Source organism: Urocampus carinirostris, chromosome 7 (assembly GCF_059441175.1).
Source record: "Urocampus carinirostris isolate Australia breed hairy pipefish chromosome 7, RoL_Ucar_1.0, whole genome shotgun sequence".
Classification (NCBI taxonomy): Eukaryota; Metazoa; Chordata; class Actinopteri; order Syngnathiformes; family Syngnathidae; genus Urocampus; species Urocampus carinirostris.
The window spans coordinates 29008867-29022780 of NC_142355.1; the positions used below are offsets into that span (position 1 = coordinate 29008867).

Genomic DNA, 13914 nt, shown 5'->3' on the forward strand with positions numbered 1-13914 from the left:
TACTGACTCTCATCAAAACGAATGTTACGTGACTCCATTATTTACGGCAGAAAACAAGTCGAACGGAAATTCTCTTAACGGCTTCCAATCGTGTTTTTGTCGCCATGGCAGTCGTCACATCGTGCGTGTGCATTTGTTTGTATTTATTCCCTTTTTGTTTGTGTGCGATGTTGTCAGGAGTCGGTCATGCTGCAGTTCTGCGGCAACAAATTGGACAAGAAGGATTTCTTCGGCAAGTCGGACCCTTTCCTCGTCTTCTACCGCAGTAACGAAGACGGATCGTGAGTTGACAAGCTGCCGCTCGCGTTTCTCTATCTAACGCGCAAAAAGGCACACAAACGCACGCAAACACACATATAGACGCCGATTGTTCACGCTCCAGAAAGCCGTCGCGTAGACTCCATAAGCACTCAATGTGTTGTTCTTATATAATCATCCTTACGGGATCTATAGATTCATGTGTGCTGTGCACACAGCAAACTTGAAGGGGGGAAGAAAATCATCAATTAAAAATAAATAATGGTAATTATGATAATGGTAATCATAGTGGTAATAGGTAATAGTAAAATAGAACTATAACTGCTACTTTTACTATTCAACTGCTTAATAGCCTTTAGTCTACTGTAGATTTAATCAACTGTTCCAAGTGTTTTTTTCTTTGCTTTGGTATCTAACTATTGTCACGAACCGTACAAGCAGGGGACCAGAATGCGTAACGTTTCACACAATGCTTTATTAAGGGTGTTCATAGGGCAGGAGGAGCTGGAAGCCCTCGCGAACAAAGTGTGGTCGGAGATCGAAACAAGTCAGGTGGCAGGGACAAGCGGAAAGACAGGGATCGGGGATCGATATCGGAAAGGCAAGGCCTTGTAACACTAAAAAATTGCAGTACTTGTACAGTATGGTTTTTTTGTAAAAAAGGTCAACTGAATATTAATTTAAGTCAAGCAAAGTCAAGTCATGTTTATTTATGACGCCATTAATCTCAAGGAGTCTAAAAGGGCTGCACAGACAACAGATTATTGCAAACTACAGACTATTATTACAACAACCTCTGATCTAAAACCTACATGAGGGCAAGGAAAAACTCAAAAACCTCAACATGAGGAAAATGAAGAAACCCTGAGAAGGGACAGCACATGAGGTTATCCCCTCTTCCAGGATGACCAGGCTGCAATGGATGTTGCAATAACAAATAATACACCGATATTGTCAACAGGAAATATAGGTTATTCATAAGCTATAAAATAGAAGTGTGTTTTAAGCCTAGAGTTAAACAGTTCCACTGAGGTTGCAGATCAAATCTCAGGGAGAAGAGCATTCCACAACACCGAGGCCCGAATAGAGAATGCTCTTGAACCTGCAGATCTCTTCTTGGCTCTTGGGATCAATATTAATATTAACTGTATTAATTATTAAAAATATTCCCAAAATAATTATTTATTGTATTGGTATTGTAAGTTCATAGAGTTGGACTAACTATATTATTTTATTATTATGAAAAAATCTTGTGAGAAATCTTGTTCCCAAAAATAGTACAACAAATAGAAGAATGAAGGAAGGGAGAAAAGGAAAGAAAGAATACAATAGAGAAAAGCTGCCACTTGCATGTTTGCTTCTTCTGAAACCATCAAATGCTTCTGCAGTTTTATGTCCACCAATTGTCTGAGTCAGAAATAATGGCAGAGAGTTTCTTGGCTGGATGGGTCAAACTGTGGCCATTGTGAAGCTTCTCCAACATTCCGAAAAGAAAAGGCTGACGTGCAAGTGCAGTCTAGTTGCCCCCGCTGGGAAAGCCAGCCCGCCACTTAACAAATTCCGCTTTTGTCCCCATTTTGAGTTCCACGAAAGCAGGCTAAAAGTTCCGCCGGCGGGTTCCTGCAAGGTTAACGTACGTTTGTGTGTGTCCGACAGGTTCACCATTTGCCACAAGACGGAGGTGGTGAAGAACACTCTGGATCCTGTGTGGCAGGCCTTTAAGATTCCCGTCAGGGCCCTCTGCAACGGGGACTACGACAGGTACGACAGTGGTTAGCATTGCTGCTAGCGTGAACATAGCTAATATCAGTCACTATTAACTCTTTTAGTGCAAGGCGTTTCTCACAAATGGGAGAAGCCGGTGCCAGACTAACTTTTGAATGTCTACAGGACGTTTAGTAGCTATATAGGCATAGGACATATATAAAAACACTTCAACCCTCATCTTATGTTTCTAGCTTTTACCATGGTGTAGTTTCTTAAAAATGCTTGACAAAAACATCTTTTTGTTTGACGATGTATTTCAAACAGAAATCTCACTTCTGTGCTTTTATTTTACATTTGTGATTCCTACAATATTCAAATAATGCTTTCTATTTTTTAAGAAAAAAACGTAATTGCGAATTTTCAGTAAGTTTAGGACTTATATAAGTAACCTGTATTGTTTTGAAACTAAAAAATAATATGCTCTAGAACGTTACAAAGCAGGCTGAATGATATAGCATAGTACTGAAAAACAAAGCTACACATTAGGCATTGACATTCTGTGGTCTGCGAAGCCCTTTGAGACACCTTGTGATTAAGGGCTATACAATAAATAAAGTGAAGCTTAACTTACTTTTGGAAGAGTTAGGCGTCTTCCTCCTCCGTAGTAAAAAGTGTACAAAAAAAAATGATCTAACCATTTTCTCAACCGCATAAAGCTTCCTTATTCCACATTCATTTCGAAATAAACGGCTCGCCTCTTCTTTACACTTTACACCAACCATATCGAATGGATGCACGAGATATTGAACAATAACATGTCAAAGCGCGCTAGAGATACAGTGCAATGTGTTTACACATGAACTAGGAAGAGGAAGCGGATTTCTTCTTCAAGTTGGATGCTGGGTGACCTCTCACAGCACCACCACACGGCGGTAGCGGCAGAAAGAAGCATTATAGCAATGTCCTCTATTCGAAAAAAGGTGCACACAATACAAAATCTAACTTACAGCAATGTCCGGATAATTTTCGACATCCCGAAAAAAATGTTATCTATTGTTTTGGGTAAGTCGAATGGTCAGGAATCAAAACGGGTCTTAGCCGGAGACAAACAGGAGCAAAAATGGGACAGGCAGGAGTCAGGATCGAAAAAAAGCTTGCCGTGTAAAAACAGAGGTTCGCAGACAGACTGACAACAGGGGATAGACAGGACTGAGTTCAAATACTGACAGGGAGCTAATCAGAACCCACGGCGGTTGGCGCCAAATGAGCAGGCACAGCTGAGTCACATCAGTAATCACGACAGTAGGGAGCGCCTTTAGTAGTAAGATTATAAGTTATTTAAGAAATGCATATTAAATCGGGTGCCCTTTGCGTTAACTAGCAACAAATAGTAGCTCTCAGCTTGAAAGAGGTTCAAGACCCATAAATAGCCAATGGTCAATCGTGAAATGTGTGCTTTAAATATCATTCTAAACAATGAATTAATAATTAACTCATTCAATGCCAGCCTACTCAAACAGAATATGCAGGATAGTTCTTTTCTGTCGACGGCACTTAAGTAAACGATTTTGAGCGTTTTTTACTACGCAATTATCCTTTCCAAGTTCCCACTGCGGCGCGGTACATTTTTTGCAGCAATTTATCGGAGCTAAAGCATAACACTTGTACAACCACCTGTGACAAAACGTTGGTGCGAGTCGTTTTCGCAGCTAATTGCGTAACATTACAACGAATTAACCTTGAGTCGTGATTCGTGTGGAACTCTTAAAGCTGGAACGTGCGGTGTAATTTGTATTAACGGTCACCGCTTCGAGGCTAATGAATAACCCAAAAGGCAGACTCACTCCAGATACTTCAACGCCTATGAATCTCGTTCCATCTTCACTCGTTGAATCCATCATATTAAAAACGCACGTTTCATATATTACATTGAAATATATATAGATAGCATATGCGCATGGGCGAAGCGGCACTCGATAAAGATTAAAGCGTCGCCTTTGGGCCCCGAGATTAAAAAGATGGAGCGCAGCGGGTTTTAACGCCGCCACGTTCTCTTACTTAGACTCCTCCTACTTGTTAGGGGGAGAGATTTGCATTTGTAATGACTTGACCTTAAACCCGCAGCAGCACATTTTTTATTCATGCACTTTAAGGTTAAATAGCAAATCGTTTGGTGGCAGTATCTGTCAGAATAGTGTAGAAAAACAGCCTTTTTTAAAATTCTGAACTGAGAAATTAGTTGAATAATGTTTGTAAAAGAATTCTAATATAAAAAACTGATTTTCTTTTTGTCCTAGGAGCATCAAGGTGGAAGTGTACGACTGGGACAGAGACGGAGGGTGAGGACACGCTGTGACTGTTTTCTCACGGTCATGCTTGTTTCTAGTCTTACAGTATGAAATAATGTCTGCCCGGACACCCAGGGCGTGCATCTCTTACATCGGGCGTACAACTTACAAAACGTCTTCGCCCGGGTGTCCGACAACTTTTTCACGAAAGAAAAAAAAAATCCTTCGTTTTTTAAAAATGTTTTTTCTTATTTTAAATTATTTTCAAATCAAACGTTTCCTTTATTCCGATTTTGAAATCTTCGTTCGGTTTGGAAATTTCGATTCGTTTGGCAATTTGCATACTCGGCAGCCAATCGGAAGCCTGCATCGAATAACTTCGTGCTTCCGGACTTTCCCGAGCGTTATAATGTCATGCATTTGCATATCATTTTCCAAAGTAGACACACAGAGAACACAAGAAAAATGGAGAAGTGATTAGGAATCGAGCCAAAACCTCAGCCCCAGAAGAAAGATTCAAAAGAAGCTAACAAAATGTATGACGCTACAAAACATAAACATATATCAAAAGCATCGTGGAAAGAGGAGTTGACGTGGCTTGTAGCAGACGACGCAACGCGAACATTGCATGAATGAAGATGACTAAATACAGGTACATACTGATGGCAGATGGAAAACAGCGATGTCATATACAAGTAGATTTTAATAAACTTAATTTTAAAGTGTTGGTCTGTTATATTTTCTGATCATCAAACCTTAATAATTTGCAACAATGTTTTTGTTTTTTGCAATGAGTCGTCCTATTGTATTTCAAGTTGTGAAAAATGGAGCAGGCAACTTTATGGCAACTCTGAAAAGTTGCCTGCCCTGGTGGCCGCTAACTTTTTGTCATGAGTTTTAGACACTGTTACTACTCTGTTGTAACTATGTTATTACTATGTTATTGTCGGCTTGTAATTATTAGAGGTACAGTTTAAATGGGCTCAGTCAACCACTATGAAATTTGCATGAGTGATTCACATCTTGTTAAGTATATGTTAGTAGACACTCAAAGTAAGGAGAGAAAACAATAGATTTTGATTTTGCAAGGAGAACAGGAGAGGGCCAAGTCCTCAGATGAAAACATTGCTTAAAGCTCTCACCTCAGCCGTTCCTTTTTATTAAATCTCATAGGTTGCAAAAATAGATTTTCCCAAAAAGGTGTGGTGATCAAAGAACAATAACATTACTGGCCAATAGTAACAATTACATAAAGGTCAAAATAACAAACAACCATGTTCAAAAATTCAGTCATTCATTAAAAAATAACAATATTCTTTAAGATTATAAGCAATATGACAGGAACTCTCATACATCATACATTTTCCTAGAGGGTGTATTGGTTGACCACTACATGTTGCTGTATTGTGCAGAGCCATAGAAAAGCAGTGCTAGAATGCACAAGGTAGAACAAAGACTACGGAGGCCCAAAGTGACCAAAAAGCAGCATTTTACTTTTTTTTTTGCCCAAACTCTTTGAGGTGTTTAGGTACCTGTAGCAGCAAGATTGCGTACAAATACAGAATTTCAGCTCTTTTTAGGTGAGGCTCATATTTTCTTAAATGGATGCTAATTTCCCAACCTACGAGTATTTTAAGAAAATGCATGTTCATGTATTTTTGCTTATAGTTTAGATCAATATTGTTTTATTTCCCCTTTAAATATACCACTAAGACACACTCAATAGTACGCAATGTATATATGTATAGTGGTTAAATAATAAACACTGTCCTTTTAATGACTACATTATTATGTTGCCCTAATTGACAGGAAAGAGTTTTTTGTGGTCACCGCGGTCACAGCATAGTTATAATGGGCAGTCATTTTGTTGTAATTTGGAATTGATATATTTTATATTCTTTTGTAGTGCTATCTTAAACGGATTGAATGTTACAATTACCCTGCTGATTAATAAATGCTTATAATGAAAAGATGAAATTTCCTGCGGTACACTAAACAAGGTCTCATGACACACCAGTGTTCCCCGGCAAACTAGTTGAAAAACACTCGTCCACCGTACAATCTGAGCGGAATGCCGATTAATTTACATTTGTTAGCAGCATTAGCCAGATTAGCTACACGGCTCAAACTTATATCGGCTTTCACGCAATTTGCCAATGTCAGATCGGCCTACGTGGCAATTAACGCGCACGTCTGTCAATTACGCGAAGAGCCGAGTCCTTAGCGAGGCCGCTGACGCGATGTCACGCTTCTAACGGGACGATCGTGCGTCTTGGCGTCCGTAATCTTGCGTGTCTTCGTGTTCCTGTCCGTAATCTTGCGTGTCCTTCCTCACGCAGGCATGACTTTATCGGCGACTTCACTACCAGCTACAGGGAAATGTCCAGGAGTCAGTCACAATTCCATATCTATGAGGTAATGTTTCAACCCCTCATGCACACACATGCAATTTGGTTTTCTATTCACCAAATGGATGATTTAAGCCACTAGTTACTCTTGTTATTATTATTAATTATTTTTATCATAACAGTTATTATCACTATTGTTCTTAGTGTCATTATTATTGGTGTCCTAATGATATTTGGTGATAGGCGCCCTCTGTTGGCTGCGGCTGCATCGGCTCGCTACAACGGGTCAGGTGCAATCGACATTTCGTTCTGTGTACATTGTTACACAGAATGACAATACAAGGAAATTATTATTATTATTATTATTATAAGTAGCATGATAGAGTTAATAAATGGGTAAAACTATTAATTCACCCGGTTTTAACTATTATGATGATGATTATTATAACTATTATGTGACTATTGTTGTTATTATTATCATTATTAGTAATTTTGGTTTTCAAAAAATGTTGGACCAGGGTGCAGACCAGTACTTCGCTTAAACCATTGTCACAAGCCAGGAACGGAGACAGGACCCAATAGCGTTCGTTTACTCAGTTTTCATTAAGAAAGAGAGCAGTGCTTGCATCCACGATCCAATGATCGTCAGTCACGGGGAGCAGCTGGCAGGAACGCGGAAGTGGCACTTCCGTGTCGAGCAAGGGTAGTCGTTGACAGCGAGAAACAGGTCGATGGCCAGGACGGGGGAGCAAAACAGAAACAGGTCCAGAAACAGGTCGGCAACAGGTATCAGGCAGGAAAACAGGGCAGGATAATGTCGGAGAGTACAAAGCTTGCCTAGCTGAGTGCATAGGTTTATAGACGGTCTGACGGGTTCCTTTTGGAAGACGGGAGTTTAAAAAGAGTCCAACAGCCAATCAGATCACGTGGCTGTTGGCGCCAAAGGGGCAGCCGCAGGTGCCCTGAATCAGCAATCATGACAACCATATTTACTTGTGTATATATATATATATATATATATATATATATATATATATATATATATATATATATGTATATATACAGTGGGACCTCGCTACTTTGCGGTTCCACGTTCGCGGGTTCAGAGCTTCGCGGGTCTAAAAAATAATAATTATTATATATATATATATATATATATATATATACCACAGCCATATCCCCCTAGTGGGAGGTGGCTAGAGTCATCTCTGACTCTTTTTGGGAGATTGATTCAGAGGAGGGGATTCCCAGCCCCCTCGCTCAAAAAATAATAATAATACTATACATTAAAAAAAAATATATATATATATATATAATTTTTGGTGCGCATAATATATGGATTTGAAAAATGATCGATCAATCAGGAAATACCACTAAGCAAATTAACAAAATTAAAAAGTAGGCGTTGGACGCTTTTAGTTGCAATCAGAGCCACAAGTCTTTTTGGGTATGTCTCTATCAGTTTTGCACATTTTCAAACATTTTTCCTTACAAAATTTCGTTATGATTCTCATTTATTGTATTTTGTGACATTTTTACACAGGACTTTGCTTGCACCTTGTTGAAAAGTGGGCCTCATCACTTTTAAGTAACTGTGGGAGGGGAGACAATTTTAAAATGGAATACTTGTTGATTTGGGACTCATGCTCTGGCATTAATATTATTTCTTAGATTTGAGTGAGATAAAATGCACTGAAATATTAGTTTTTGACTGGCGAGCCGGTTTGAGGTTTTTTTTTAATTGTGTCTTAAATATATAATGAATATATGGTATGGCTCTCTCATTTTTGTTTTTAGATATTTAGCTTTCATGGCTCTTTGGGTCAAAAAGGTTCCTTGTCCCTGTTCCAGACCGCTAGATGTTTTATGGCCAACATGCACAGCCTTGGAGTTTATAGCCTGCTTGATAGTAGTAAATCACTGTTGATTTATACTGTTGGGCAGGTAGATTTGGGAAAATGAAAGCCAAACGCGGTCAATGTTTAAGTTTTTTTTGGCAGCTAGTTGCTCACACCAAATTTGATTAAAGATTTCTTAGAGAGTGCAGTTATGATTAGTAACAGTATCGGTTTTACTGACAAATTTGTGTAGATTGAGTAAGCCTCAAAAATGGGACTTAAACAGCAAATGTGACTAGATGCTAATGCTAACAGTGACCTCACCAATATCAGGTGTATTAGAATTAGCAGTACTTGAGCTGCCAACATTGACGCTAGCATCTGGTTAGGTAATGCTAGCCACATGAGCAGATTTTACAATTATTTTTAATATATCTCTTACAGCAAACCCTTGCTATAACACAGTTCACTTTTCACATTCTCGCTACTTCACTGATTTAGATTGTACATTCTGTTCTGTAGTTTGAAACCTGAAATATGGCATTATGTTAAAAAGTTCTTGGTGGGGGGGTCAATACTTTGTAGATAATTTCATAGGCTTAACCCCTTCCATCTCGAGTCATTCGAAAATGGAGATAATAATAACAATTCATTGCATTTATTGGAGGGCGGCAAGGCAGCGCAGTGGTTAGCGCGTGTGCGGAACAGTTCTGAGGTCATGAGATCGAACCTCCTGTGTGGAGTTTGCATGTTCTCCCTATGCTTGCGTGGGTTTCCTCCGGGCACTCCGGTTTCCTCCCACATTCCAAAAACATGCATGTCAGGTTAATTGGCCGGTCCAGATTGTCCCTATGTGTGAATGAGCGAGCCAATAGTCTGTCCCTGTGTGCCCTGCGACTGGCTGGCAACAAGTTCAGAGTGTCCCCTGCCCACTGCCCGAAAATAGCTGGGATGGGTTCCAGCACCTCCGCGACCCTACTGAGGATAAGTGGTGCAGATAATGGATGTATGGATGGATGCATTTATAGGGGCCTTTCTTGTACGCATTTCGTAAAGCATTGTCACAATATGCTGTTGTCATATTAGACCCACATCGTCTATTAATCATTTAAAAGCCATTACTTTGAACAAAACTTGAAGTTTCCTGAAACCCCTGACACAAACAAAGAATAGTACTTACTAAATACTGTGGTATTTCTTGAACAAAATCAACCACGTACTTGAAAAATGGTTCAGTGCAGTGAAGCGATGACTTTCGCTGATAAACGTTTGACTGTCGTGCAAATATTAGTGTTGGTTGGTGAATGAGCCACATAATCATTCGCATAATTACTTGGAGGAGTTCGTCAAAGGTCGAGCCCCATGAAAAAAAAACGCTGACGAGAAGAAGATGAAGAGGAGAACCCTACGCATCCTTCACATAACATCAAACACGGGTGTTACCATAGCGACGCAATACAGTAAGGTACTTGTTTTTTTTTCTCTCTATAGGTTTTAAATCCAAAGAAGAAAGGAAAGAAGAAAAAAAAGTACCAAAACTCAGGAACGGTAAGTTCAATAACGTGGATTTTTCGAAAGACTCGAGAGAGAGTTTTTTAGGAACTAGATTGTTTTGTGATGTAATTTCATTTTAATCAATTGTGCAGGATTTTTTTTCACGTTTGTTTTCATTATTAATGTTATTTTCAGTGTTTTTTCTATTACTATGTAATGTTGAAGCCCCAATGTGAGTAGTCACGAATAGCAACAGAATTTATCGATACAAATAACATTAAACAAACTGTGTATTTTCAAAGAAATACTTTTGAATTGCATTGTGGTATTTTTTCTTAAAAATGCATAATTTTATTTGATACATAATTCACGACCAGAACGGAATTAGGACCCAAATGTGTAGCGTTAGCCACAAGTTTATTGATAGAAAGAGGAAGGGCAGCGCCTGCGGTGCGGTGCTCGCTTGACGCTGGAAGCAAGCTGCTCACACAATCGGATCGAGATCCGAGTACGGAAGTGGATTTTCCGGAGCGGGAGATGGCGGTGTCAAGGACGTAAAAAACAGGTCAATAGCCGGGACAGGAGAGCAAAAACGTGGTGGGAATCAAAAACGGGTCAGAGCCGGAGACAAACGGGGAGATTAGGAACGGATGGGTGGAAAAACGGGTGGAAAAACAGGACAGGCGGGAATCAGGGTCAAAATGCTTGCCTTGTAACAACAGAGGTTTGCTGACGGACTGACAACCGGAGAGTAAAAGGACTGGGCTTAAAAAGGGACAGGGAACCAATCAGGTAGGCCGCGGCAGCTGGCACCAAATGAGCGGGCACTGGTGATCCCAATCAGTAATCATGACAATATATTGGCCATTCTAAAACGATACTGGTAACAGCCTGCGTCACTAGTACCGTTACCTCAAAATAAGATAAGATAAAATAATCCTTTATTCGTCCCACAATAGGGAAATTTATTTTGTTACAGCAGTAAGACAATGAATAACAGCTAAGAATATCAACAAAGGCTGGTTTTAGCATTGATACCTTTACCTGTTCTTTTAGCTTCTTAAGAACGCCCATTAGCCTGCACACTGGTTCTGAAAATAGCTCCCCATTAATTAGTCATTGTGATTTTCTAGTACATTTTATTTCGTACTGGCACGAGAAATCTTTTATATCATCGTTCTCTAAGTATATGATCACTTCTTCCGTAATGATTTTTAAAATTTTCCTACAACAAGTAAATTACTAGGGCAGATGTTTTAGTAGTTGACTGAGCCAATTTCAACCCTTCTGCTACCAATTCATACTTTATAAAAAACTAATAATAGCATAGTAACAACAAAATAAGTTCTTATACTAAACAGTAACAATAGAGTAGCTCTCAGCTGTAAAAAGGGTGTTAACCCTCTATTTGCATTGAATACGTATATTGTGTATACAAAGATATCTTTGTTTTCACAGTTAATTGGGACCAGAACCACCCGCCAAAGTGAAAATCCACATAAAAGCGCCCAAAGGTTGAAACTGATACCTATTTAGAGTATATGACTGTGACAAAATACCTATAGTTCTACAAACAATAACAAACATCGCATAATTGCAGTTGAATGGATAGGTTTACTGTCATTATACAAAAGTAAAACTTAATCAGGGGGCTTCTTCTTTAAGAGTAAGAAAGCAATTTAGAGAGCGTCTGGCCGCGAGCATGCATCGGGGGTCCTCGATTTGAGCAAAGTCTGTGCAAAAATGACACTAAAAGCGTTCCAAAAGTAGCGTTTTCCCAAGAGTTGTAGTCTCAGGTCATCCGTTTCATGGGGAATGGATCTGGCGTTGCTGAAATACTGGCTGCGCGGAGGTAGTACCTTGTGAGGATTGTTAGCTAGCCATAGCTGTGGGCCGGACCTGCAGCCTTGCTATTATATTCTCTCTCGACACCGACTCAGTTGATTCCTAATAGCAATCCATAGGGCACCGGCTGGTGATCAGCTCTTCTAACTTTCCTCAGAGTCTGATTTAATTGATGAATTTAAATGTCAATGTAACAAGCCGCTTAAAACTAGCGGTAGCTGTCGCCGTGGGTCTAGATTGTTTTGATTTGGACACGTAGACTAAGCATGCCCATCCCGGCTGTATGACTGACAGCATACACAAGCCTATCACAGTCGCGCACGCAGCCACGCCCACCCATTACACCACACACAATCTGCCCCATCCAGCACTTACTCTGCCCTCTCCCTGACCACAATAAACAATATGTTAATATCAATGACAAAAAAGACAATGCAATTAGAAATCCACGATGGAGTGAACGAGCAATAATCGAAGCGCAAAGTAATGACTCTCTACATAGATATCCCATCGTATGCGAGAAGTTCCAACAACACCAGAGAAACGTCTATGATGTTTTTGTGGATTTCAATAGGTGTTTGACAGAGCATAGCAAGCCCCTCTACGGGCCACTATGGTACAACATGGACAAGGAACTAGTTCAGACCATTGAACAACTGTATGCCAATGCCAACAGTGCGGTACTGATCAATGGTACCATTGAAGCGTTTCAAACCACAGTTAGCGTGAGACAAGGCTGCCTTCTACAACTTTATTCTACATCCTCCTGGATAGGATCATGTCCGAAGATCTGGAACAACATGAAGGTACAGTCAGCATTGGGGGACACAAAATCACTTACCTCCGTTTTGCTGATGATATTGCCAGATTGGCAGGAGAAGAACAGGAACTCAGAGATCTGGTCAATCGCCTGGAAAAAGCATCAACCCAGAATGGCAGAGAAATCAGCACAGAAAAAAACTAAAATAATTATCAAAAAATGTCCTAGGTATCACCACTTACTTCCTGATCAAACACCAAGAGCTTAAACCTGTCACCAAATTTAAATATCTCCGAGCTGCAATATCAGAAGAGGGGTCATAACTAGAAATCGTAGCCAGGATAGCTCAAACCACCTTGCTGGACTTAAACACACCTGGAGGGACAAGAACCCAGCATTCAAACCAAAGATCAGACTCATGCAAGCTCTGGTGACATCCATCTTCCTCTACGCTTGCGAGACATGGACTCTCACAGCAAAACTGGAAAAGAAAATCCAGGCCATGGAGATGGGATGCTACTGGAAGCTTCAAGGCATCAGCTATTTGGTCCATGTGTCCAACAAAACAGTGTGCAACACCGTAGGGGGGCACATTGGGCCCTAGGACGAACTGTTGTCATCTGTGTGCAGACGGAAACTTCAGTGCTATGGTCACGTCACAAGATCATCAGGACATTCTCCAGGGCAGAGTCCAAAGGGGCAGGAGGAGAGGAAGACCCAAAAAGAACTGGGCCGGCAACATTAAGGAATGAGCTGGTGCCAAGTTTGACACGACCCAAGACGGGCCAGGGACCGTCAACAGTGGAGAGGACTGTCCGGAGTCGCGTCCTCGCCGGTGCCCCGACAATCCAGGCAGTTAAGGAATCCGTGAACTGTGGGCATGTATTGGTATTAGCCTGTTAAACAGTAGTATCGGACATCCCCACATACAAGTTTTCAAATTTATAATGACCAAACGAAAACACTGCGCTTATTTTTGATACTGTGGTTAACAATAAATAGATGCTGATAACAATTCGTCCCAAGGGAGGATCATAAGGTGTGTGACAGGATTTTATCGTATTGAAGTTAATTAGTCTGAAAATTAATTTGACGAATAATGTCATCCGTAATATCAGCCAATGGCAGCCTTATATTGAGTCTAGGCACAAAACGACAATGACTTAATTATGAAATAGGGTTTTTTTGTGTCTGTGTTGCAGGTGACGTTGTTGTCATGCCTGGTAGACACGGAGCTGTCCTTCCTGGATTACATCCGAGGCGGGTAAGACGGAGGCGGGCCGTAACGTGCCTTTTAATTGGGTTGTGGGTTTTTTTTTGTTCATTTCCTTTTCTTAACAGCGCCACATGACGCCAATCACAGATAGATGCCGCTG

At 40.4% G+C, this 13914-nt stretch overlaps 1 protein-coding gene across 1 annotated transcript in view; it reads left to right on the forward strand.

The window, feature by feature from the left end:
* The window catches only part of LOC148362885 (copine-8-like), a 62377-nt gene that overhangs the window by 20502 nt on the left and 27961 nt on the right, over positions 1-13914 (forward strand). The window contains exons 6-11 of the mRNA XM_088340470.1: positions 178-281; positions 1915-2019; positions 4263-4304; positions 6593-6668; positions 9931-9987; positions 13741-13802. Coding sequence (XP_088196596.1) covers positions 178-281; positions 1915-2019; positions 4263-4304; positions 6593-6668; positions 9931-9987; positions 13741-13802 — 446 coding nt within the window. The remainder of the gene's footprint in view (positions 1-177; positions 282-1914; positions 2020-4262; positions 4305-6592; positions 6669-9930; positions 9988-13740; positions 13803-13914) is intronic.